Source organism: Talpa europaea, assembly GCF_964194135.1.
Source record: "Talpa europaea genome assembly, chromosome: 5".
Lineage (NCBI taxonomy): Eukaryota > Metazoa > Chordata > Mammalia > Eulipotyphla > Talpidae > Talpa > Talpa europaea.
This window is the reverse complement of record NC_140071.1, coordinates 143,816,387-143,840,912: the sequence shown is the minus strand read 5'-3', so window position 1 is coordinate 143,840,912 and position 24,526 is coordinate 143,816,387. Positions and strand designations below refer to the sequence as shown.

At 67.3% G+C, this 24,526-nt stretch overlaps 2 protein-coding genes across 2 annotated transcripts; one reads left to right on the top strand and one right to left on the bottom strand.

The window, feature by feature from the left end:
• Positions 1-323: 323 nt before the first annotated feature.
• On the top strand, positions 324-11,409 carry PCGF3 (polycomb group ring finger 3; the record flags this gene model as incomplete). Its single annotated transcript, XM_084232906.1, has 8 exons — positions 324-432; positions 1,107-1,203; positions 1,636-1,691; positions 4,755-4,865; positions 5,372-5,460; positions 7,523-7,660; positions 11,153-11,233; positions 11,362-11,409. 8 exons carry the CDS (start codon positions 324-326, stop codon positions 11,407-11,409), a joined length of 729 nt encoding a protein of 242 aa, XP_084089032.1.
• A 5,491-nt stretch (positions 11,410-16,900) lies between these two features.
• Positions 16,901-24,247, bottom strand: CPLX1 (complexin 1). Its single transcript, XM_084233658.1, has 3 exons — positions 24,160-24,247; positions 19,259-19,434; positions 16,901-18,308 (listed from the first exon to the last, which is right to left on the bottom strand). The coding sequence occupies exons 1-3, from the start codon at positions 24,188-24,190 to the stop codon at positions 18,111-18,113; spliced, it is 405 nt and encodes a 134-aa protein (XP_084089784.1). The 5' UTR covers positions 24,191-24,247; the 3' UTR covers positions 16,901-18,110.
• Between the last annotated feature and the right edge of the window lie 279 nt (positions 24,248-24,526).

Sequence of the window (24,526 nt, the reverse complement as noted above, 5' to 3'; positions counted from 1 at the left end):
AGCTTCACAGCCCTGCGATCAACCGCCTACGCCACCAGGAAGGCCGTGACCCTGTCTTTGAGCCTGTCTGGCATCAGGCTGGTCTCTGGACACCAGGTTGCGGTGCCCGGGCCTGCGGCCACGTGTCCAGCGTCCTTCTGCCCCCAGAGCAACTGAGCTGTGTACGGCGCAGCACCCAACCTTCCAGCCTCGCGCCCCTGACCACACCAGCTGCCCACCCCGTCCCAGGCAGGAGAGGGCGGGTGCCTCCTGGGGCTGCCGCGGGTCACCTGGGGCGTTGCAGGTCTTGATCCTCATGTGTTTTGTTCTTACAGAAGCCAAAGATGTTGACCAGAAAGATTAAACTCTGGGACATAAACGCCCATATCACCTGCCGCCTCTGCAGCGGGTACCTCATTGACGCCACCACGGTGACCGAGTGTCTGCACACGTGTGCGTGCCGGGGCCAGGGCGGGTGGGTGGGGCGGGGGCCGGGGTGTCCATCTGGGGCACCCGTGTCCCCTACATAGTCTGAAACATGCCTTTGACCGTTCCTAGCCCTGTGCTCTCATTCTGAGGCTTTTTTCTTCGCCCCCCCAAAAAACTCTTAATTCTGGCAGGAAGCAGACGTAGGAACTGGGCTAAAGATTGTGGGATAAGCTGGAAGTTATGTCAAATGAGAAGTGCCAGGGGTGGCTCCAGCAGAGAGGAGGCATCACTTAAGGGGGCTGGGCTTGGGGAACCCCACGGCCAGGGGGAGCCCCAGCAGGAGCCCTATGGCCGGGCCCTGTTGCTGGGGCAGGGTGCAGCCCCAGGTGAGCCCCGTGCTTGCGGTTTGGCTCCAGCAACCACGGCGTCTCTGGGGCACAGCCTGGCCCTGGTGAGGGGTCGGGTGTCTGCCCTGCGGGAGGTTCTTGACTCGCGTCTTTCATTTTAGAGATAAGGTATCGGCTAGAGTTGATAGACTTCGTGTAAAGTAACGGCTGTGCGTGCCGTGGTCTCGGTGGGCGTAGTTCTGTGTCTTTTTTGTTGTATTCCATCCAACTTGGTAGCACAGAGAAAGCCTTGATCTGGGTGGCCGGAGGGGCGCCGCGCCCAGGCTGGCCCTCTGCCTCTCTCCCACACAGTCTGCCGCAGCTGCCTGGTCAAGTACCTGGAGGAGAACAACACCTGCCCCACCTGCAGGATCGTCATCCACCAGAGCCACCCACTGCAGTACATCGGGTGAGCCCCCGCCCCGGCCTCCTGTCCCCGCCTGCCCCCCACGGGTGTGGCTCTAGGGTCAGCGCTGCATGCGGCGTTCAGATGCCACCGACTTGGGCCATGTGGCCTTGACATCTTCACAGATGGCGCTTGAGAAATAAAATTGACTTAAAAGTTAAGAAAGCTTAAAAAATTCTTATTCTCGAAGGAAATGTATCTTAAACATACTCGTAATTTATCATTTGAAAAGTCGAACCTGAAGTCTCTGGGCCCCGGGCTTTGGGACCTTTCAGAAGCCGCCCCCAGACCTGGGAGGGCCTGGCTGCAGGGCCTTGCTCTGCCTCCCTGAGAGGGGGAGCACAGCGGGGGCTCCCGGCACCAGCTCCTGCCACATCCCTCACGGGGCGAGGAGATCAGCCCAGCAGCCTCTCCTGACCCCCATCCTTCTCACAGCCATGACAGGACCATGCAGGACATTGTTTACAAGCTGGTTCCAGGCCTCCAGGAAGGTGAGTGTCCCCCACGGCTGGGGCTGCCCAGGCGGGGTGTCTGCAGACCTGATGCCCACTGAGAGTGGGGCATGGGTGCCAACAGGCTGCCCCTAGGCCCAGAGACGGCCGCTGCCTGTGCATGGCGCTGGGAACAGGCGCGAGGGCTCCGCCTGTTAGCCCCTAGCGAGGACTTGGGCCGCTCAAGCCCTGTCACTGCCCAGAGTTGCTGCACCTCCCCAGAGTGACGGCGGTTCGGGCCCCGTCTGCGTCCACAGGGACAGACCAAGAACGGACATGCTATGCACGTTCCCCGTCAGACGCGCTGCGGGGGCCTCAGACATGCCAGAGCAGCAGGTCGGGCCCTGGACTGCGCGGTGCCTCCTCTGTCACCGGGGCTGCTCAGGTGCTGCGCTGGCCCGAGCCCTGGGGGCGAAGCTGGCTAGGGCCTCAGGGCCCCACAGCCACTGGCCGACAGCCCTCCAGCCCGTGAGGAGGGGCTTCCTGGGGGAGCCGGCTCTGGTCTGTGTTGGGTCCCTTCTCGTTACTGCCGAGGCCTGTCTCCTCCGTCCTCGCCCTCCCCAGTGCCCCCCACATGATGCCCCCCCTTTGCGCAATATTCCTCGGCCCAGACACCCCGTCTTCTGTAGAAGGGGCGCAGCCCACCCCGTCGCCAGTGGCCTCTAGTGGCTGTCCTTGCTGCGCAGACTCGCCACACCGCTGAGGGAGGGGCTGCGCTGCAGCCGTGGAGCGTGGGACCAGTGGACGCCATGGCCTGCCCCTTGGTCAGCCGGCAGTTCTGGGTCTTGTTGGGGCTGGAGGCTTCTGCTCGCTCTGGGCCATGCCCGTGCAGCAGTCAGCCCTGGGCGTCCTGCATGGGTTGCGTCGTTGCTCCGGCTTTGGACTAGGGCAAGGTCATGGTGCTTCTGCATGAGGAGAAGCACCTTTAGCCCCTGTCGAGCCCTGAGAGGCTTTGGCATTGACTTTGTCCGGGAGCAGAAGACGCGTCCGCTGTGCCCCGCCGGCGCCCAGCACACACTGCCGGCACCTGCCCAGGCCCTTGCCTGGGTCCTTGGGTGGCTCCGCCCGGGGGGGTGCGTGAGGGAGAGCTCCTGTATGTCAAGGAGTGCACCCCTCGGCTTTTGGGCAGGGGTGCCTCTCCCTGCCCAGGCCGAGGCCTGCCAGAGCACTGTTCCCTGGGGATGGACGCCTGTAGCCCGCCTCCATGCAGACGCCTGTGGGCTACGACCCTTTTCCCTGACTCAGTGTCCACACACCAAGAAACAACCACAGGGTTCCCAGAGGCAGGACACAGCTGCGAGACCTTGAGGCCCGAACCGGCCCAGGCTCCCCCAGCCGTGGTGCCCAGGTGGGGCTGGGAAGGCCCAGAAAGAGCAGGAGGTAATGGCAGGAGTGGCTCCGGGTGGCTGGCAGGCGGGGGGGGGCGGGTGGGGGGTGTGGGGGTGTGGGGAGGAGAGGGTAGAAGGGCAGACCTCTGCCCAGAGCAGAACATCCAGTATTGGGGACCCCAATGCATGTGCCCTACAGGCAGCAGCCCAGGGAGGAGAGAGCAGGGAGGGGGAGCTGGAGGCACAGTGACTGAGTGCAGCCCCCGCAGAGCCTTCCCGGGCTGGGTGCACTCAGGCTGAGCAGTCGGGCGGCCGAGGGCGATGCTGGGGAAGCCAGAGAGGGGCCCACCCGGCTGAGCACTGAAGGCTCCCGTGCCAGGGCCTCTTCCTGCTCCTGTGGGGGACACGTGGACAGGCAGGGGGAGGGGGTTGCCAGAGGCCCAGCCTGGGGGACCACACCGAGGGCGGGTGCTGGGCAGGAAGGAGGGGGGCACTGTGGGGGGAGCACAGGGCCAGACTATCTCCCTGCCCACCTGCTCCTTCCCCTGGACCAGCTTGTTCAGAACAGCAGTGGGATCTGTTGTCTGCAGGGTCCCTGGGTGTTGCCCCTGAAAGCCCCTGGAAGTGGTTTCTCCTGTCTTGCAAAGGCTGTGGACTCTCCCCTGTGTCACTTGACTCCACACCCTGGGGTCACTGCCTGCCCCACCCCGGCTCTGCTGTGCCCTGCCTTTGGGCAGGGCCCCCTGCTCTCCCTGGTTCGGGGCAGGGCGCCCATGTGGGCAACCCTGCCCTCTGACTTCTCCACTTGTCAGTGTGGAGAAGGTCGTGGGGGTCACTGTGCAGGGGCTTTTGTAAGCCTCTCCCACTGCCCTGGCCACCCTGGCCCCGTTGGTGCTGCTCCTGGGGGATCGTATCCCGGCCCTAAAGCTGCACAGTGTCTCGGTGCTGTGGCCTGCACCCTCAGCCTGGGCAAGACTGCCCTGTGGGTACCTGGTTTCTGCTGCCGCGGGGCCTGGTCCCAGGTCCTGTCCACTCCCTGCGGACCCCCAGGGCCACTGCCCCGTCTCGGGTGCACCCGGCCCTGAGCATGCTGGCCTGGCCCTGGCATCCATGTGCTGCTGCCGCCGTTTCCATGGCTATTTGGGGGGCAACTCAGCGGGGTGCTGGAGATGCAAGGGCAGAGGCCTGCAGGGAGCTGGGTCCCAGAGCCACTGCTGGCACTTTGGGGGCGTCCCTGTGCCCTCAACGCGCCTTTCCTTGCAAATCCACAGCCTCCGGACCCCTGGTCTGGTGGGTGCTCTGCCACCCTGGGCCTCACGTTCTCTCTTCTGGCTGCCCACGCACCCTCCAGGCTGAGCCCGAGCGGCTGTTCTACCGGCCGAGCTCCCATGTGTCACTTGCCTGTGCGCCCCCGCCCCCATGCGCCCCTTACCTTATGTACCCCTCCCGCCCTCACCCCGTGCGGGTCCCCCTGGGCCCCTGAGATTCGGCAAGCTGTGGTGACACGGGCACCGGGCGCTCTGCCCACCCAGGCCCAGCTCTGAGCGGCAGTTATGGGGGCTGCACTTGGTGGCAGGCCAGTGGGTGTCGTCCCTGCACGTGGGGGTGGCGGCCAGCTGCCCGGCTCTTGTGGCCCTGGGGGGTGAAGGGCAGGCCAGGGTGGGGGCACCACGCTGGGTGGAGGGCGCGGGGTTGGCGGGCGGGGCTGCAGAGTCAGGCCGCGTTGCTCTCGCAGCGGAGATGAGGAAGCAGCGGGAATTCTACCACCAGCTGGGCCTGGAGGTGCCTGGGGACGTCAAAGGGGACATCGGCTCTGCCAAACAGCACCTTGACTCCCACCGGAACGGTGAGTGGCGGGCTTGGGCCCACAGGGCCCCGGGGGGCAAGGGCGGGCGCAGGCCCCAGGACACACCTTGGGGCCCCTTCCCTCCGTCCTGCGGCTTCGCTGCAGAAGGGCAGACGGCCACAGCTCTGGGGGGACTCGTGCTGTTTCCAAGTCTGCATTTCCCAGGACTCACGCCGCTCATTCGCACGTGCTGCCCTGGGGGAGGCGAAACGTGAGAGACGTCCCCGCCACGCGCGGCCTCGTGGCCTCCACTACTGGGGGCTTGACTGCTCGGCAGCCTGGCCGAGGGGGCACAGGGGCCAGGCCAGTGCCCAGTGTGGGGGAGTGGGGGCGTTGGGTGCTGGCCAGTGCTTGGCAGGGGTGCTGCTGCCTAGGCAGCTGTCTGGCTCTTAGGTCTCCACGGCACATGCGCACCCGGGGAGCACCTTTAGCATTCCAAGTGTCACGCAGGGTGTAGAGAATGATGTCAGGCCCTTGACTTGGTGACGTGGCGCTTCTGCCTGCAGGTGAAACCAAAGCAGATGACAGCGCGAACAAGGAGGCGGCAGAGGAGAAGCAGGAGGAGGACAACGATTACCACCGCAGCGACGAGCAGGTGGGCTGGCAGTGCTCGGTCCTGTCCTCCACTCACCGCCCCAGCACCCCCACCTCACGTTCCCAAACTGCTGCCGTGGCCCGTGGCCCCGAGGTGCACCTTCCCCACCCGTCCCCCCAAGCCAGGCAGCGGTGGCGTCTGGACAGGGCCCGGCTGTAGGCAGCCATGTAGTGGTGACCAGCCGCGTGGCATTGGCTGTGTCGTCAGAAGTGGAAGCGAGCGGAGCCCTTCGGCCCTGGCCAGAGCCCCTTCACCTGAATCCCAGAACACAACAGTCTCCAGGGGTGGTGGACAGACGGCCGGCTTCAGCTTCAGAAACAAGAAAATGCCCAGATGCCTCTTGGAACATTCTGAAACAGGCAGTCAGTAGGGCAGGAGGCCAGATGGGGGGATAGAACGGCTGCCTACCTGCCTGGGCCCTGGGACGAGAGCCGCCAGAAAGCCCCAAAGGCCAAAAATGCAAGGCAAGGGCTGTAGCAATACAACACAGCACCCGTAGGGGCCTGTGGCTGCAGCCAGGCAAGGGATAGGCCCCAGCAGGGGACAGGGCAGTATGTAGGTCTCACCCGCTAGCAACGGCAAGAGGCCTTGGGCTCCAGGAACAACCACTGCGGGGTTTATACCTCACCTGGATGGTGTCAGGGAGGGTCGCCACCAGCCACCAGGAGTCTGGGGAGCAGTGGCCAGTGCGATGGGCACCACTGGCCCCCAGAGGCAGGTCAGAGACCCAGGGTCACAGCTCCTGGGAATTGTCGGGTGACTCCGGCAACAACAGCCCTTAAAGATGCCGGGCTGGGACCTTGTCAGGATGGAGAGGCAGGATGGAGGCCCGTCCCCACAAGGGTCTTAGGTCCTCTCCCTCCGGGGGGTTGGCGACTGCATGGGTCTTTCTTCTTTGGAGAGGGGAACAGAGTTCCGCCCTCTTCCTTTCTTTGGAGACGGGAACTCTGCTCCCTCTGGCCCTGGCTTCTAGCCTTCAGGGAGCCCCACCCACAAGTCTGATTGGACCATTTTCCAATTCTGTGGCTGCTTGGACCATTTAGCACCAATGAGCTCACAGTTCGCACCTGACTGGTCCATTCCATGATCCAGGCAGCCCACAGTTGCATAAAAGGGCTCAGAGGAGCACCTGCCTCAACAGATTTGTGGAGTGGGGAGACACCAGCACCGGTGGTGCTGCTGCCGCCGGTTCCAAAAGTGGTTCCGCAGCTCCGAGGCCCGGCTCCTGAGTCTCTGCAGGCAGAGTCCTGGCGTGGGCGGGCGTTCCCCATTGCTTTTGAACTTCCGACCTGGGGGCTCATTTTTGCCTTTTCTTTTTATCCAAACGTGCTTAAGGTGCATCGGTCAGGGCCAGCCAACGGCTTCCACCAGTCAGTGCCCGAACTCTGCCCGTGGCCCCCAGGGCCCTGTGGCCAGAGCCTTTGCTCCCCCTTTGGCACTTCGCCAGCATCGCTGTCTCTTGCGCATGCAGGAGCTGCTTTTGGGGGTTGGAGCACATGTGGGTCTGTGCTGGGGCTGGCCCGCGGGCCCCGCGTCTGACCCCAGGTGTGGTGTGGTGTGGTGTGCGGTTGGCTCGGCCTCTGCTCGCTGGGGCGGTGGGTATCCCAGCCCTTGGGCCTCGTGGCTCCAGAACCCGGGCCTGTGCCTGCCGCTCCTCAGGCAGGTGGCTGGGGGCCTTCGCCTCCGCAGGGTCCTGCGCCCCGCCCTTGCTCGCGGCTCCCCCAGCGCCACCCTCTTCCAGAGCCGGTGTCTTGCTGTGTCCTGTGGGAGGCGTGGCCCACAGGGCGGGTGTCTGCTACCATGGTGCCCCGGGGCCCGACCCGGCCGCACACAGTGGGCACGGGAGAGGAGCCGCCAGAGCCACTCGGGTCAGTCACATGCCCCTTCAAAGAAACAAACACGTTTTAAAATAACGTGTGTAAAATTGGCTCAAAAAATTGTTTCCCATGTTGAGGTCAAAGCAGGTTTCTCACCCCAAAAGCGCCAAGGCGCTCAGACTCGCGGGCCGGCAGGTCTCCGGGCGCCTGAGGCCGCGCCGCCCGCTGACGCGCGCCGCCCCCAGGTGAGCATCTGCCTGGAGTGCAACAGCAGCAAGCTGCGGGGGCTCAAGCGCAAGTGGATCCGCTGCTCCGCCCAGGCCACCGTTTTGCACCTCAAGAAGTTCATCGCCAAGAAGCTGAACCTGGCCTCCTTCAACGAGGTGAGCTGGCTGCGGTCCTTCCCGCCATGGGGGCGCTTGGGAAGTTCTTGGGGGTGTTGTGTTTTTTTTGTTTGTTTGTTTTTGGTTTTTTTGGGTTTTTTTTTGACAACTCTGGTCAGAAATTCTTTTTTTTTTTTTTTTTTAAAGATTATTTATTTATACGAGCACTGGGTACAGTCAGAAGCGCGGGAGGGTGAGAGTATCCACCAGAGCCAGAGCCGGGAGCAGAACAGACAGACTGACGAAATACACTGCTGAGGGGAGCAGCGGGCGGCAGGAGGGGTCTTTCGCACCATGTGGGACCCTTACCCTGTGGCCGGGGATTGAACTGGTGCTGCAGAGGCTGCAGGCAGCTTCGCAGCCCAGTGCTCAACCACTGCGCCACCAGGGGAGGCCCTGGTTGGAAATTCTTTATCAGAAAAATCTCGGTTTGTTTTGACTCTCCAAATATCGCGCCAGGAGGTGACAGTGCGGCTGACGGAAGCCCCCGCCCTTGCACTGTGGCCCCCCCACCTCCCCCGCAGCAGTGGACTAAGGGAGAGGTATGGAGGCCACGGGGCAGGCCATCGCGGAGGCTCTCTGGGAGACAGGCAGGGGGTGGAGGGGCCGAGACAGGCGTGCAAGCTGCAGGTACGTCAGGGCAGCAGTCTCCCCAGGCACCTGGCACACGCCAGCCCCGGCCCTGGAGAGAGAATCTCTGGACTCCTCATGGGGCACAGGCGGTGGGACCTGAGACCCCCGGAGGGCAGAGGCAGAGGCTGCAGCACGGGGCAAGGACTGCCTGGACACAGGACAGATGGCCCTGGACACAGGATGGACGGATGAGCTTGAACATCTAACCCGGGTGGTATCTTGCACCCTCAGTATTGGAGCCCTGAGCTGCTGCTCGCAGCAGGATATGCGAGGGCAGCCTTGTTGCTGCTCGCTCGGGCGTGGGACAGCTTAGATGTCCCTCGACGACGGCTAGGCCCAGAGGTGTGGTCCCCACATACACCCCAGGGAACTACGTTGCTCTAGGGAAGGGTGAAATGCAGCTGTAGTCAGCAGATGGGGGGATTTGAGAGAATTATGTGCAGCAGAGTCAGTCAGAATGATAAAAACATGCTGGACTATAACACGGGCATTTTGATGACGTAAAACACTCATAAAATGAAGCCAGTGGACATCAGTAAACACCCTGAGGGCACTGATATGCTGGGGATGTAGAGATGAAAATTAACATACCCCTCAAACCCAAAATAACCCTCAAGAAAGTGAAAGAATTTGATTGGCAGCAAAAAGCAAGAGAAAAACAAGCTGTGAGAGGGGGCTCAGGAAGGAACTGCTGGGCGGGGGGCTGGTGCTTGCTCTGCAGGACCTGCGGGAATAGCTGACCAGTATGGGGCCAGGGCATGGCCAGGCTTCTCGTCCAGCGGGCACCCAGAGCATGGGCAGCGCAGCTAGACAGCAAGGGCCAGTCAGCCAGGGGCTCAGGACCCCGCAGCCGTGGGCAGACCCACAGCAGAATAAAGGAGGAGCAGCAGCCTCCCGTGGCACGCCAAGTCAGGGCCCACCATTCAGGAAGCCTCTGCCAGACGCTGCCGAATTTACCTTTTTCTCAAGAGCACACGGAACAGTCTCAAAGACAGATCATATGTTGGGACAAATCAAGTGTCAGTAAATTTATGAATATTAAAATGCCAAGTATTTTTATCTGATTGAAATGCTATTACCCTAGAAATGAACCACAAAAAGAAAACTGGACAAACCTCAGACACATGGAGATTAAAATGCTTGCTTCTCAGAAATCTCTGGTCAACAAGGGAAATAAAGCAAACGCAATACTAGGTCATGAAGGGAAAGGGAAACGCAAGTTTTCAGACGCGTGTGAGGGAGCAGGAGCGGCACAGGACAGCCGAGAACGACCCCCAGTACCTTGGAAAAGGACAAAGCCAAGGTCAATAGAAGGAAACGGAAAATCAGTGAGACCAGAAAGCGGGAAGACAATGTAGAGGATGGAGGACACCAAGAGTTGTGTTTCTAAAAACACAAATTGAGAAAACTTCAGGCTCACAAAGGAGAGAATGAGTAGGATCAGGATCAGAAGACGGGGACATCAGTGGGTCCCACAGAACCCCAGAGGACATCCCAGACCACGGGTGAGCCCTGCCCACCTGGCTGGCCAGGGACATCAATCAAATAAACCCTGACCAGCCCAGGACCAGATGGCTTCCAGGTGGGCCCTGCCAAGCCTTCGGCGGGGTGCCTAGGCCTGCGGGGCTCCCTGGGTGGCGCTTTCGGGAAAGCGGGGGCTGCCGGCCTCACCCAGGAGGGGACGTCACGGAACAGGCTGCAGCCAAACGCTGGTGAGCACAGGCACAGGACTCCACAACAGAACACCACACAGCAGCCCGCGGCCTGCGCAGAAGAGCAAGGGAGGTTCGGCATCCGGCTGGGTTGGAAGCACCGAGGCGCGGGAGCACAGAAACCCCGTTGGGAGGTGCTGCTTTATTGAGGGAGACTCAGCCGTGGGCACGGCCTCGGCCTGGCAGCAGGGGCCGAAAGCCTTCTAGGCTCAGGGACTGGGCAGGGCCCTTGGGCCCACAGCTGTGAGACTCGGGGCCGGATGTCCCAGCCATGGCAGTCGGGCAGTAGTGAGAGCCAGGAAGGGTCTAACGGAAGGAGACTGCGTCGGCCGCGCAGGTGTCTGGTTGCGGTGTGGCGCACCACGTGCGTGCTGCAGGACGCAGACTCCCTAAGGTCTCGGGACAGATGCAGAAACCTCGTGGACTCTGCCAGAAATCTATTGCAAAGAAAGAATTTGAGCAGTGAGGTGGCAGCTGCAAAATTCTGTCTGTTCCTGTGACACGTGACCCCACGAGGAGAGGCAGGGAAGCGATTCCGTTCACAGCAGGGTGGTTCGGGCCCAGGGACAAAGCCCAAGGAGGTGGGCGTCTGGACAGCGAGGGCTGTCCCAGCGCAGTGCAGGGGGTGGAGGCGCAGCGCCGGCCAGGAGAGGTCACCTGGACTGGAGCTGCGAGGACTGGCCACGGGGAGGACTGACCGGCCGCGCGCTGCAGACCCTGGAGCACTGGAGAGGCCGGCGGCACAGCGAGGAGGCCGCAGGTGTGAAGCACCAAGGTGTTGAGACGCGGGAGTGAGGCGCCGAAGTGGAGTGCAGGCGGGGGTTGCCGTCCCGGAGTGCAGGAACCCGGTGCAGCGGGGCGGGCGGTTGAGGCCCTCGAGGGATGCGCCGGGGGCGCCTCAGCGCTGCAGGCCCGAGGGTGGGAGCCGACCGGGCGCAGCGGAGGGGGCGGCGGCTTGGGCCGGCCCGGCGGGGCCGTTGGGGGGTGCATCCGAGCAGGCCTGGCCGGCTGGGCCCCAAGCTCAGCATGGGGCTGGACACTGCGCTAGACGGGGCTCCCGGCGGCCTCGCGTGCGCGCGCGGGCGGGAAGGGGCCGCGGGAGCCCGGGCCGGGCACGCCGGGCCTGACCGAAGCCCCTGTCCGCCAGCTGGACATCCTGTGCAACGAGGAGATCCTGGGCAAGGACCACACGCTCAAGTTCGTGGTGGTCACGAGGTGGAGGTTCAAGGTGAGGTGCGGCGGCTCCGGGATCCGCGGTACCCGCTCTTGGCGGGTGGAGGGGCAGGGAGGGGGCCGGAGTGGGGGGGAGGGGGCATCTGGCCACCCGTGCACCTGCTGAGCCGCGCGCGCCTGCAGAAGGCGCCGCTACTGCTGCACTACAGGCCCAAGATGGACTTGCTGTGAGCACGTCGGCTGGCCCCGGCCTCGGCCTGCGAGGACCGCGTGTCTGAGGAGAACATTCGCGATTCACCCGCGGCGCCCACGCGGACTCGGCGCCAGCGCTGGAGACAGGAGCCGCCGCGGACGCCCCGCTGTGCCTGGGCCCTGGGGCCGTGCTGCCGGGGAAGCAGGGCCTGGGCGCCCGGGACGCTTGCACGCCCGTTGAGTCCTTCTAAGTTACTGAGAACAGCCCGCGGCGGTGAGTGTTGCCTTTAGACCCCGCAGACCGGGCAGGAGCCGGGCCTGGCACAGCCTGCGGGCTCAGCTGCACGCCAGCCGGGCCTGGTCTCCACGCTGGGAGCGCGCGAGACAACAGGCCCGGCCAGCAGGGTGGCCCCGGCCCAGGGCAGAGGGCCCTGTGCACTGCAGGTGCAGAACCCTGCACCCCCGTGTCTGACGTCTCCCTCCACCCTCGCTTTGCTCAGAAGCGAGAGGGTGGCGGCCACGTTGGGCCTTTCCCGTGAAGGTGCCCTCGGATGGGGCTGAGCCACGGTGTGGACCAGGCAGGCCCCAAGTGCCCGGAGTCACCCAGGGATGGAGGCCCGGTCCCAGGCCATGGCTGATGGGCGGGACAGCATGCCGCTCACCCGCCTCCAGGCTGCCCCCTCCTCCCAAATGCTCACATTTTGGTGGAATCAGAGGGAAAACCAGCCCCACCCAGGTCTGTGCTCCGTCAGAACAAGCCCGGCAGGTATGGCACTGGCAGGAGGGCCTGGCTCAGGCCGCCTGTCTGCCGTCCCTCCGAGTGAGGCGCGGAGCTGGCCGGCATGTGCAGCAGCCAGGGGCGCCGGCCGCAGGGGTCCATGCAGCAGGGCAGGCCTTTGGGGTGTAACAAGGCTTTGCTAGAAACGGGTCTGAACCGTTCCTGCTCAAAGCCCGCGGACTCCCGGTGCCGCCCAAGCCTGCTGTACGCCTGCGGGGCCACGGGCAGACACGGGAGCAAACATTACCTGTCTACCTCAAACGCACGGGCCACCACAGGCCCTCTCTGCGGCCCGAGTCTGTCGGCGCGTCGGTGCCTGTGGGGGGGATAGGGTGCAGCCGGCGGGCGTCCGGACCAGGCGCGGCGTCGCGGTCACTTGGACCGCGTGGTGCTAAGCCGACATGGGCCAGGGCCTGGCTGCCGTGGGCGGAGCTCAGCGCAGAAGTTCCTATTTTTCTAAGACTCCGTCGTCAGACGGGCGCCCGCCCGGCCCGACCAGCCTTACGGCCAGCAGCTACGCGTCCAGCCTGCCCAGCCCGGCCAGCCTTCACTTACCATCGAGGGGCTGACGTGTGTTTTCCTGGCGTGGGAGCAGGGCCAGGCCTGACCAGCCTGCAGAGTCTGGGCCTGTGTCTCCAGCACGGACCCGCTGCCCCGTGGTCTCTCTGGGCACCGTTTTCATGAAAATGGAAATTCAGATAGAATATATAATATTGAATTTAAGATTTGGGGGGGTTAAAAAACTTTATAAGATTATTTATTCTATTTTAAGCTTCTACCATGTTCCCGGCCGGTGGCTGGGCTGGCACCATCACAGGCGAGAGGGGCCGTGGGGCCCGCAGGCGTCTCCGCTTGCCCGGCCAAGTCTGCAGGGGCCCGTGGTCAGGCTGGGCTACGGCCTTCGCCCGCTGCCGGAGCAACGGGGCGCACCTGCAGCTTCTGGTTTTGCTTTCCTGGGCAGTTGTGAGGCGGTGGCTGCCGGGCTGTGGATGCGCCTGCGGCAGCACCTGAACACACGTGCTGGCAGGGCGGGCGGGTGCCCCCGGCGCGGAGTCGTGCGTCAAGCCCCGGAGTGAGCGTCCGGGCAAGGGGCTGGTGTCTGCGTTGTACGTTGATGTCTGATGTGCGCTCAAAACGCAAAATAAACCCAGTGCAGGTGGCTACATCCCAGACGCCGGTTTGTCTATTTCCTCAGGAAGCACGCGCCCCCGGCACGTGTGCCCTTAGCGTGGTAAGCCCGTGTGTCTGCCTGGAACGTGTAGGTCAGAGCCCAGCACCCAAAGCACACCTGCCCCGCGGCGCTGGTCCCCCGCTCCCTGCCCTGCACGGCAGGCCCCTGGCGAGCGGCCGTGGCTGTGCCGGGCGTTTACACTTCGTGCTTTGTGTTGGTGTGTACTTTTGTACCATTGGTGGCTGGTTTTTGTCTAAACTATTTTTTTGAAAATTGCTTAAATGTTTTGATTTCATAATGGTGGAGCTTGTACTCGGTGTTTTGCCAATTATATGCTTGTAAGAAAAGCAAAAGACAGACGTCGCTGGAATTCTTCCAGGTGCTGCCACAGCTGCCCGGGTCTCACTACCCGCGAGAGCCTCAGCCTGACCTGCTGCCCCGGGTGGACAGCACCGCCAGCAGTGGTGTGGCTGCTGCACACATTCCCACACATGAGCTCCCACCTGCACACTCCCACATGCTTGCACACACGCCCCCACATGCATATTCACACACACACACACACAGACAGAGGCGCCACCCACTGTGCCGTTCCTCAGAGGCTCCTGCCACGGAGGGCTCGTTCCCCGGGGAGCCAGGACACCGCCCCCCAGAGCACCCAGAGGGGCTGCCCTGGTTGCCCCCGCCCTGTACCAGCCACCCACCCCCCCAGGACCAGCAGTGCGTGGCACACAGACCCCAACTGCAATTCTCGGGGCTGCACCCGAACAGACTTGTTCTGCTGGGAGATGGGCGGCTCCATCTGAGCCCTGGGTCAGCTCAGGTGAGAGAGGCCACCGGCCCCGCCCACCCGGCCCTCGCGAGTCCTGACCTGCCTGGACACTGGAGGTCAGGCCGGGCATGGCAGCCTGGTCTCCGTGGGAGTGAACAGGTCACTGCAAGGACTGGACCGGGCTCTTGCAGGGACAGCCGTGTCAGCCTAAAGCCCCTGCACACAGCCTGCCCAGCCAAGCTTGCCCCCCAGCACTGTGGGCAGCTGAGCCCACACACGTCCTCCCATGTTACAGTTGCTGGCCGGCATCCCGGGCCGGCATCACCGGGGGTTAAAATCTCCCCTTTGCGAAGTAAGATTCTCGGATCAGCCACGCCCTGAGCTCTGCCCACTAGACCCACCTCGCTGTCCCTGGACTGCGGCCGACAGGGAAGATCTGGGAGCTTTCTGAAAGGACTGGCCCCTCCCAGTCCCCATGGCCAGGAGGGACCCGCGGGGCCGGTTCCCTGCCCGCCACCAGACTGCAAAGGGCCCTGAGAGCCTGCCCCAGCCCAGGCCCCTCACCTCTGTCACCAGACCCTGGCCCGAGGAGCCCTCAGCCCCCACCCCTGCTCGCTCCCGCATGCCCAGCATTCTCCAGGGAGCCTGCGTGGGCCCCGCTTCCCTGCCCGCCCCGGACGCCCCGGGCAGACCCGCAGTTGGTAGGAACCGCCACCACGAGGGTGATGGACGCCGCCGCCACCAAGAAGACCGAGGCCCAGGCCCCTCAGCCCTCCCCCTTGGGGCACAGCAGGGCGAGGCTGCCTCCTCGAAACTGCTGCCTCGCCTGTTTGGAAAAGCGCCTCCTGTGGGGCTCTGTTTCCTCTGGGCGCGCTTGCCCGGCGAGCCCAGGCCCGGGGCCACGGGTCTTCTCGGAGGAGGCTCTGGGCCCTGCAGACAGTGGCCGCCCCCCAGCCTGAGTGCCTGCGGCCCTGCTCCGATGCTGGGCACCCCTCTGCACCTCGTCTGCACGGTGACCCCCTGGGCTGAGAAGCCCGCCCACGAGGTGGAGCCCCCCTTGTGCAGAGCCCGGAGCGTCTTACTCGGGGCAGAAACGAGTCACTGTCTTTAATGGACAGTTAAATGAAGCCTCCAGCTGCGTTTCCAGTTTTCAGGCCCCGTTGGCTCCCGGAACCCTGGGGCGAGGGCTGGGCTGCTGTGGCCCTGCAGCAGCCGGCGCCCCTGTCAGGAGCCCGCAGTGGGCGCAGCACCTCTGCACGTGGGCAGGCCCCTGGCCGCTGCCCCTGGGACCCCTGCCGCCCCCAGCCAGGCCGTGCGCGCCTCCGCGGCCAGTGCCCCATGACATGCCAGGGCCCGCTCCTCCCTGAGCAGCACAAGGGCCTGCGTGGAGCATCCCTGGTCTCAGGGCGGCGTCCCAGCCTGCCTCAGCTGTCTACCTGCCCAGACCACGGGACTGTGGGGAGAGGCTGGTCCATGCGCAGTCGTTCAGGGCGAGCAGAGCGGCGGAAACAAACCTGAGACAACACGCGCCGCTATCCTGCTCAGACGGCCGAGGGCCGGCAGCCCAGAGCCCTGGCAGGACCCCCTCAGGCAGCCGGGGTCAAGACAACTGACCACCACCAGAGGCGGCGGGAGGGCAAGGCTGGGGGCTGATGCTGCCTGCCTGACCTCAGGGCTAAAGCCGGCGCCAGGTGGGGCCGCAGAGGCAGCTGGGAAAGACGGGCTGGGGCGCCGGAGCAGCGGGTGAGAGACCTGGCTCGGACACAGTCCCCTCGAACGGGGTCAGAGGCCCACGCATGAAAAGCAGAGTTTCTAGAAGGTAACAGCAGCCTGCCTGGTGAGGGGTGGCGGCTCAGACACACCCGGGAAGGTGACTGGGGTTTATTACTGGGGGAGACCTGGGGATGCAGCGGCCCCACCTGGGCTTGTCCTGTGGTGACCTGGGCGGGGGGCAGGGAGCGCACCATGGGGGGAATGGGCCTGGGGGCTGAGGAGGGGCACAGGCCCTGGGGCACAGCCTCAAACGTGGCGATTGGCTCAGCGGTAGGGCCTTGAAGGACATCCCGCCCGGCCCATCCTGGGCCCCCCAGTCCATCCCCGCTGCAGCACCGCCCCGAGTCCAGCCAGCTTCTGCTGCCCCCCACCCAAACCTCCTCCAGCCCAGTCGGACCCCCCCACCCTGTGCCCAACCACCTTCATGGCTGCGAGAGGCCTGCCCCCAAGCCCTCCTCCCGGCCTCCCCAGACTGAATGGCTGTGGGATGGGCCTGAACTCTGCGCCTTTGCCCATTTGTCCTGGCAGCGTGAGCCGTGCAGGCACTGGGGGCGGCCAGCAGCCGGGCAGGCCCGCCAGGGCGCGGAGGACGTGCAGGACTGCCCTGCGGGAGTGTGCTCTGCTTTCAGAAGCCACAGTGGTGCCAATACTGGTGGGGGCAAGCGCCGTGGACGGCCGATTGCCCCAGGTGCTTGGCACCAGGCCCCTTCGGCCAAGCTAGTGGGACCCTGCCAGGCCGCAGCCAGGTCCGCGGGGCAGAGGCCTCTGTAGGGCTCCGAGGAGAGCCGCCCCATGGGCCCCAAGGGCTGCCCCCGGAGTGGCCCGCCTGGCGTGCGCAGGTTTGGGCCAGGCGCAGGGGCAGCGGGTCTGGCCTGGCCGGCGGCCTTGGGAAAACAGGGCAGGGGCTGAATGTGGGTCAGGACGGAGTTGGGGCGGGCAGCTGCCCCAGCGGGGGCGGGGCAAGTGAGGGGCCCTCCCTCCAGCCCTGCGCCCCCAGCGGGCCCCGCAGTGAAGACACCGGGTGAAACCACTGGTTTTATTGGCTGTGATTCCAGGGGGAGACGCACGCGGTGGCCCCCGACATGCAGGGGGGGCATGGGCCAAGGACAGACGGACAGAGACAGCCACAGCGACGCTGAGCTGGGCGGCAGGCGCCCGAGGCGGGTGGGGGGCAGCCGGAGCTGCGGGCGCGCGGGGCGCGGGCAGGCATGCTCCGCGCGGGGACGGCGTATTGCAGGCTAATCGTATGGCTTCTCTGCAGAGCAGGGGCCGCGCCCTGGCCCGCGACACATGGGTACAATGAGGGGTGGACAGGGGCTTTCTGTCCAGCTAAAACCCGAGAATACAGAAGACCTCATTTACCTGAGATTCAACATATCAGGACACAAATGAGCCAGATGGAGGAAGCAGGGGTGCAGAGGCCCAGGGGCGTCCCTCAAGCTGGCCTGGGCTCCCCCACGACACCAACCCTGCCTCCAGGGCCCCTGTGGGCCTCTGGCTCCCTGCACTGGAGCCGGGTCTCTGGCGGCTCAGGCCTCCCCAGCTCTTGTGAAAGGTGTGGGTGTTTAGGGGTGAGGGTAGGCACCCCCAGAGCAGCCTCAGGTGGGGGAGGACAGGAGGTGCCGACCAGGGGGAGCGGGCTGGGCCCACACTCAGGAGCAGGGCTGGGTGGGGCTGTGACAGGGTGTCTCAGACGCCCAGCCTATTGCTTGTGTCCCCGGCATCCCCCCCACCTGAGCCCCCAGGGAGTAGTGCTGCGGGAAGACCTGGCAGGGCCGGGGGAGGGGCAGCCGGCGCCCTGGAAGCCTTGATGGCCACGGAGGAGCTTGGGGGTCCAGGCTGGCCCGGAGGGGGCGCCAGGCACCAGCTGCTGCCACTCCCAGCCCCCATCCCAGCCCCCCACTATGGCTGTGCTCCTGGGCTCGGCGGCGCAGCGCCCACCGCGCAGGGCCGCACCAGGGGTGGTCGAGGGGCTGGCCCTTGGGTGGCCCTGGCCTCAGACGCTGCTGGGTGGGCGGTGAGCGCGGGAGCAGTAAGGGGCGTCCCGGGCTGTGGGGGGGGTCCGGTTAAAGCAGCAGGTGGGGGGTCCCCGCCTCCAGCAGGAGCACAGCGCGACAGCGGGGGAGGGGAGGGGCTCCCGAGACTGGGGGGGGGCACCTAGGGCTATGGCTTATATTAGGGTGACCCTGCGCTGACATCCCTTGGGGCCTGGGGTGCGGGGAGGGCGAGGGGGGCCCGCACGGGCGTTACTTCTTGAACATGTCCTGCAGCGGCCCGGGCAGGAACTTGATGACCGTGTCCAGGATGCTCTCGTCCTCCTCCTCCGGCTCGTCCCCGCAGCCCGGCGGGATGGCCTTCTTGGGCCGGGTCAGGCTGCCCTCTGAGTCGGCCTCCATGGCGGCCTGGGCCTCCGCCTCGCGCTCCTCCTTCTTCTTGATGCCGTACTGAGGGGCGGGGCGGGGCGGGTCAGGGCAGCGCCCCCCAGGCCCCTTGAGGCAGCCCCGCCCGCGCAGGGGGGACCCTGAGAGCTGGGGCACGAGTGGGCCTGGCATGACTTTAGGAATGGGGGGAGCAGGGGGCGCGGAGCACGGCCAGGCCTGCGCGCAGGGGGGCAGGCCCAGGTCACCCCTGTTGCGCGCAGGAGCAAACCCCGCACTGCAGCAGCGGATCCCCTGGTGGCCCTTGCTGCTGCCCCCCACGCACCCCCTGCCACATCCTAGAGCCCCCCCCGGCCGAGCACTGCTCCCGAACCTCGGGGGTGTGGTCGGAGAAGGGGCGCCGCCTGCGCAACAGGAGGCGGTTGCCTGGGCATGTCCCGCTGGAAGAGACGGCAGGAACGTGGGTGTCCTGCGGACCTCGCGGGGTGCACCACCCGAGGAGGGGGCGCAGCGGGGCAGGTGCCGGGCACTGCGCTCCCCGCGCCCGGCCACCAGGGGGCGCGCCGCGCCCGCCCACAGCGCGGCCGGCACCCCACAACCCTGGGCCCCGGGGTCGCTCCTCCCCTTGCGTGCTCGGCGCCGGGGCCCGGGCAGCCCGGCACCGTCTGCTGGGCCGGGAGGTCCTCAGAGGGGGCAGGACGAAATAATGGCGGCCGCAGTGACCCCCCGCGCGGCCCCGTCCTGCAGGGCAGCTGTGGGGACACCACGACCCCGCCCTGCCTGCACCCCTACTGACCCGCCCGGCGGACTCGGGGACCCCGGGGCGCGGGCCGGCTGCGCCGCCCGCCGGCCTCGAGGGCTGGGCTCGCGGGCCCACAGCCTCGGCGTCCCCGGGGGGTGCGGGAGGGACCCCTGTGCGCCCCCACCCAAGGCTCCGCCGGAAGCCTGCGCCGGGGGCCGCGCCTCGCCGAGGAGCCCGGGGCGGGCCTCCCGCCGGCCCCGCGCCGCCCGCGCACCTTGTCGCGGATGCCCTGGCGCATGGCCTCGCGCTCCGCCTCCATCTTGGCGTACTTGGCCTTGCGCTCCTCCTCCTCCTGCCGCAGGGCCTCCTGGCGCTCCTCCTCCTTCTTGGCGGCGTCGGGGTCCTTCTCCTCGTCGCCCCCCAGCATCTTGCCCATGTCCTTGGTGGCCCCTGCGCGCCACAGGGGCGGGTCAGCGCGCGCCCGGCCCGGCTGCGCCTTCGCCCGTCGGGGCGCCCCGGCGCCGCGCGGGTTGGGGGCCGCGTCCGGGGCAGAGGCCGCGCCCCGCCCGCCGCCGGCCGCTGGGGGGCTCGGCGGCGCCCGCGGCCACCCGCAAGGGCCCCGGGGCGCGGCGCGCAGGCCAGACTCGACCCCGCGCTGCCGGCTCCGCGAAGGCTGCGCCCTGGCTCGGCGGACGCGCCCCGCGGCCCGGCGCCCCGGCGGGCGGGCGGCCGGTGGAGAGAGGCCGGTGCCGGGGGCGCCCCCGACAGTCCGCGACGGCCCCCGCGGGCAGGTGCTGGTGCGGCCGCCGGGCGGGCGCTCCGCGGGGTCCCGGTGCGTCTTCCCAGGGGCCTCCGGGCCTGGCGCCCCCCGGACCCCCCCCCGCCCCCCCGGGCCCCGCCGGCCCAAGGCCCGCGCTGAAGCCTCGCCTGGGGCGTCTGCGAAGCGTCTGTCAACCGCGGAAAATGCGCTTACCCCGCACCCCTGGGTGCCCGCCCCGCCCCTTGGGTGCCCGCTCCGCCCCCTGGGTGCCCGCCCCGCACCCCTAGGTGCCCGCCCCGCCCCTGGGTGCCCGCCCCGCCCCTGGGTGCCCGCCCCGCCCCCTGGATGCCCGCCCCGCCCCTTGGGTGCCCCGCCCCGCCCCTGGGTGCCCGCCCCGCCCCCTGGGTGCCCCGCCCCGCCCCTGGGTGCCCCGCCCCCTGGGTGCCCGCCCCCTGGGTGCCCCGCCCCATCGCTCCCGGGGCGCCCCGCCCCCGCCCCGCCTGACCCCCGCCGGGTCAGCCCTGTGAGCTCCTCTTGAGCTGATAGTTTCTCGGACTTTCCTTGATTTTGATGATCTTGAAAGTCTTGGTACTTTTTAGGAATTTTGCGTGTCTCTCAGTTAGGATCGTCCGGTGTTTTTCTCCTTAGACTGAGGTGGTGGGTTTTGGGGAGGAAGGCCAGAGGCCGCTGACGGACACTGGGGTGCTGACCTTGGCCACCGGCCAGCCCAGCCGCCCAGTCTCATTGGGGTTGCGGGCCACTGGCCACGCGCCTTCTCAGGGTCCAGCCCCGGCCACACCCGGGGAAGAGACGCTCCCCCGGGGCGCCCCGTCTCAAGCAAGTAGGAGCCAGAGGCCCTGGCCCATGGGGCACCCAGAGTAGCCGCCAGCCACCCGCAGCCCAGCAGGCCGCACACCTGCCCGCCAGCCCCCAGGACGGCACCTGCGCCTCCCGCCTCACCACGCCGCGCCCGGCGAGCCAGCCCCAGCACCAGGCACAGAGGGTCAGTCTGGGTGGACCACGCGTGCCAGCCGCGGGCGGGAATGGGCCGGCCTCCTTGCCATGCCAGGGACCCCCAGCGTCCCCCAAGCACCCCTGAGCGTCCTGCCACAGGGCTGCCAGGGGCGGGTTCTTGGCACACGCCCAGCCTGGTGCTGACCCGCCAGCCGGCCTGGGTCCCAGCACAGGGCCGGGGACACAGCACAGAGACGGAGTGGCCCAAAGCCGTCCCGGAGAAAGCGTGGCCGCGCAGGCCGCAGCTGTCCCACTCCTGTTAGGGATAAACATGGCAGACGCCACAGGCGGTCCATGCACCAGGCCGGGCCAGGCCGCGGGCAGGCACTCAGAGGCTACGCCCAGACGGGCGCTGCCCCTGTGCGCTCCGGCCGCCAGGAAGGCAAGGCCAGCGGCTCCCGGCCCGCGGCCACAGCCTGTGGACCAGGGCGCGTGCGGCAGGGCCAGCTTTCCAGAGAGAAGGTCGTTCCTCTGAACCGGGCCCCGGGCCCCCAGGACACGTGGGGCGGCGTCTCCGCCGAGCCCAACGCGGTGAGTGCACGCGCCGTCCAGCTCCACTCACTGAGGCCCCTGGGCAAAGCGGGCCGCAGCCTGGGGAGGCTGAGCCGTGGGGGTACCTTGCCCTTGGGGCTTAGGTCAGGGCCTCGAGCACCTGAGAGTCAAGACCCTGTGGGGTGAGCCAGGCACATCCCGCAGGCCCTGGGGCGTGTGCCCGCTGACCGCACACCTGCCTGCAACACCTGCGAGGGCAGCTCCGCGAGACCAGGTGTGTCTCCCGCACAGCAGAGGCTGGTTCTCAGCTCCGCCCCCATGCCGGCCCACTGGCCGTGAGGACAGGCTGAGCGCAGGGCGCAGAGGACGGCAGCGCCCAGGACGGGCTGCCTCCAGCCCCGCCTGGAGCCCTTGTCAAAGGCTCCTTCCCCAGCGCCACCCGGATCCGCCTCCCCGAAGCCTAGCTCAGTCCTCGCCGTCAGAGAAGCTGCCGTGCATGTCGGCATCCCAGAGGGCAGGGCTGGTGGCACCTGCACGCCTGGAGCCCCCAGCACCGGGGAGAGAGCCAGCTGGCCCCAAGAAGACCGGGCAGGATGCCCTCAGGCCCAGCTGGCGAGGACAGGGTGCCTGGCCTCACCCCGGGGGCACTACTGTGGGAGGGCATGGGGCTGGAGCAGACCATCAGGCCGCTGCCCTGGCCGAGGCCCGCGGAGGAGAGGAGCAAAGGAGGGCTGGGCAGAGGCCGACACGCCTGGGCCAGGAGGACACAGGAGCCGTGGGTGGCCTGGGGCTCCCTGACAGCCGGGGCACCCGCCTGGCGGGAGACAGCCCAGCCTTGCCACCGTCCTGCAGAGCTCTGTTGGGGACGCTGCCCCTTCTCCAGGACGACTCACACCTGGGCAGGACCCAACCCGCTGACCCTCAGGGGCCCATCGGCCCTGGAGTCCCACACCCCGGCTGTCCCCCAGACCTGCGGGCCTCGGGGCAGTGGCTGTGCAGCCCAGGTCTCGCCGTGCCCAGGGACAGCACAGCCGCCTGGGGATGGCCTCCCAGCCCCCGGCCCAGGATGAGGTCGCTGCCCACTTGGATCTCAGACCCCAGGATCCCTCAGGGTGAGACTGGGCCTGGGAGAGGCCCCTGGGGAGGCCAGTTCTCCCTGGACTCTTGGCTGCTTCCGAGCCTGCCCGCCCCTGCTGCCCTGGGCTTTTGCAGGGGCCTGTCCATTTGCGCCTGTGACCCACCCCCCAGCACCGCCTGCAGGGCCGCATCTGTGCAGGGACCTGCCCCCCGAGGTGTGGAGGGCCGGCCGTGAACCCAGCTGTTGAGGCGAAATGGCCACGGTGTCCTGATCGGCCTCTGAGCGTCCACACCCAGCTGGTGACCCGCAGGCCAGACGCTGGCGCTGTGCAGACACAGCCCTGCCACCCACATTTCCTGCCTTGGGAGACAGGTTTTCAGATTATGCCCTTGAGGCCGAGCCGCAGGCCTGAGCCAGCGCCCGGCCCAGCAGCTCAAGGCCGCTCTGCAGCAGCCGCGCCGGCCAGGTCACTCCAGGCAGGGGGCGCTGGCGGAACAGTCGGGGGTCCATGCCTGTCGAGGCCTTGGGGACGCTGGGCTGTGAGAAGCAGCCGACACGTTCCGCCTGCCCCTTCCTCTGTGGTCCAAGAAACCGCCGGGGCCAGGGCCCGCGCAGGGGGCAGGGTGGGGGGCGGGGGCAGCGAGGAGCCGTCAGGCCCAGACCAGCACAGGGGCCCGGCCCTGGCCACACTCTCCGGAGCCCACAGTGGACAGGGCCCGGCGGGGGTCCAGGGACCCGCTGCCTGCCTGCCTGCCTGCCTGCCTGCCTGTGAGGCTCGGGACTCCTGGGTCTGGAAGCGCTGCCCCAGCAAGGTCTGCCTGAGAAGCGAGCGCCAGCCGCCAGGATCAAACGGGGCGCAAGGCTCAGGTGGCCGGCGGGAGGGAAGGGGCCCAGGCCCTGCTGTCCGGCGGGTGCGCGTGTGGGACGCGGCTCCGGGCTCCTGGCCGTGAGCGCTTCGGCCGTTTGTTGCTGCGGTTTCTCTGTCCTCGTCTCCGCCTCCGCGCCTGCCCCCAGCGCCCTCACTGGCTCCCCCTCCCCTGCCCCTCGGGTCCCTTGGCCCCCGGTCACCCGTGCTCCCTGCAGTGCTTCTGCTCTGGGCGTCTCCCGCCTCCTGGCTGGGCCTGCCCCCACCTCGCTCTGGGCTAGCCCCAGCTGCGCCCCAGCCCCCGGCCCCTCCCTGGGCTCTGGGGTGTCTCAGGTTTCCCCCGGGGCGTCCTCTGTCACCACCCTGTCCACCCCCGCACGGGCCCGGGGGCGCTGTGGCGCTGCAGGAGAAACTCCGGGTGACGGGGAACAAAGGAAGCCAGACTGGCAATTACCCAGCTAATTTCAGCCGTGTAGACAGCCAAATCCGCGCTGCGCTCTGTTGAGAGCTGCTCCGCGGCTGGAATTAGCGCGGGACTGACGACTGCAGAGGCTGGCTGGGCGCAGGCCAGGGTGCAGCCTGAGGAGCTCCCGGGACGGAGCCCTAAGCCCTGCTGGGCGGGACGGTCTGTGCCGGGCCACCCCTCAGCCTGGCCCGGCGGGCAGGAGTGCGGCAGGCTGGGTCCCAGCGCCCACACACACGTGCACTGGCACGCCCTGGCCCGGCCTCTGTGGGGCCTCTGGCTGCTCGTCCCGCCCCGCCCGCCAGCCCCCGTCAGCTCTGTCCCCTGCCCGCTCCCCTGGGGTGGCCTCGGCAGCCCACAGCTCTGCCCTTGGGGAGCCGCCGGCCAGGATGGGCCGGGGTGCCTGGGGCGCCCCTCAGGCCAAGTGGGGGTGTGACTGCCCGGCCTGGACCCCACCTCAGAGTCGCGGCTGGTCCGTCACCCTCGGGCCCGGCCCCGCCTACCTCCCAGGGCCTGCTTCATCACGAACTCCATGGCGAAGGCCTCGGCTCCTCAGCGGCGGTGGCTCCACGTGCGGCGTGTGGCTCCCTGCTGGGGACAGAGAGGTGGCCTCAGGCCGGGCCCGCCTCCCCCCACCCCCGCGCGGGCCGGGGGCAGCCACTGGCACACACCGGAGGCAGGACGGGACTCTGCAAGGGGGCGCCCCTCCCTGGCCAGGACGAGCCGACCCCACTGGCGCAGAGGGAGCCGCAGCGAGGCCTCCTGTCCCCGGCTCCGGGGCACGTCCAGGCTGCGTCCCGGCTGCGTCCAGGCTGCGTCTGCGGGGCCTCGCCTCTGGGGGGTGCGGCCCGGAGGAGCGGCCCTGGGGAG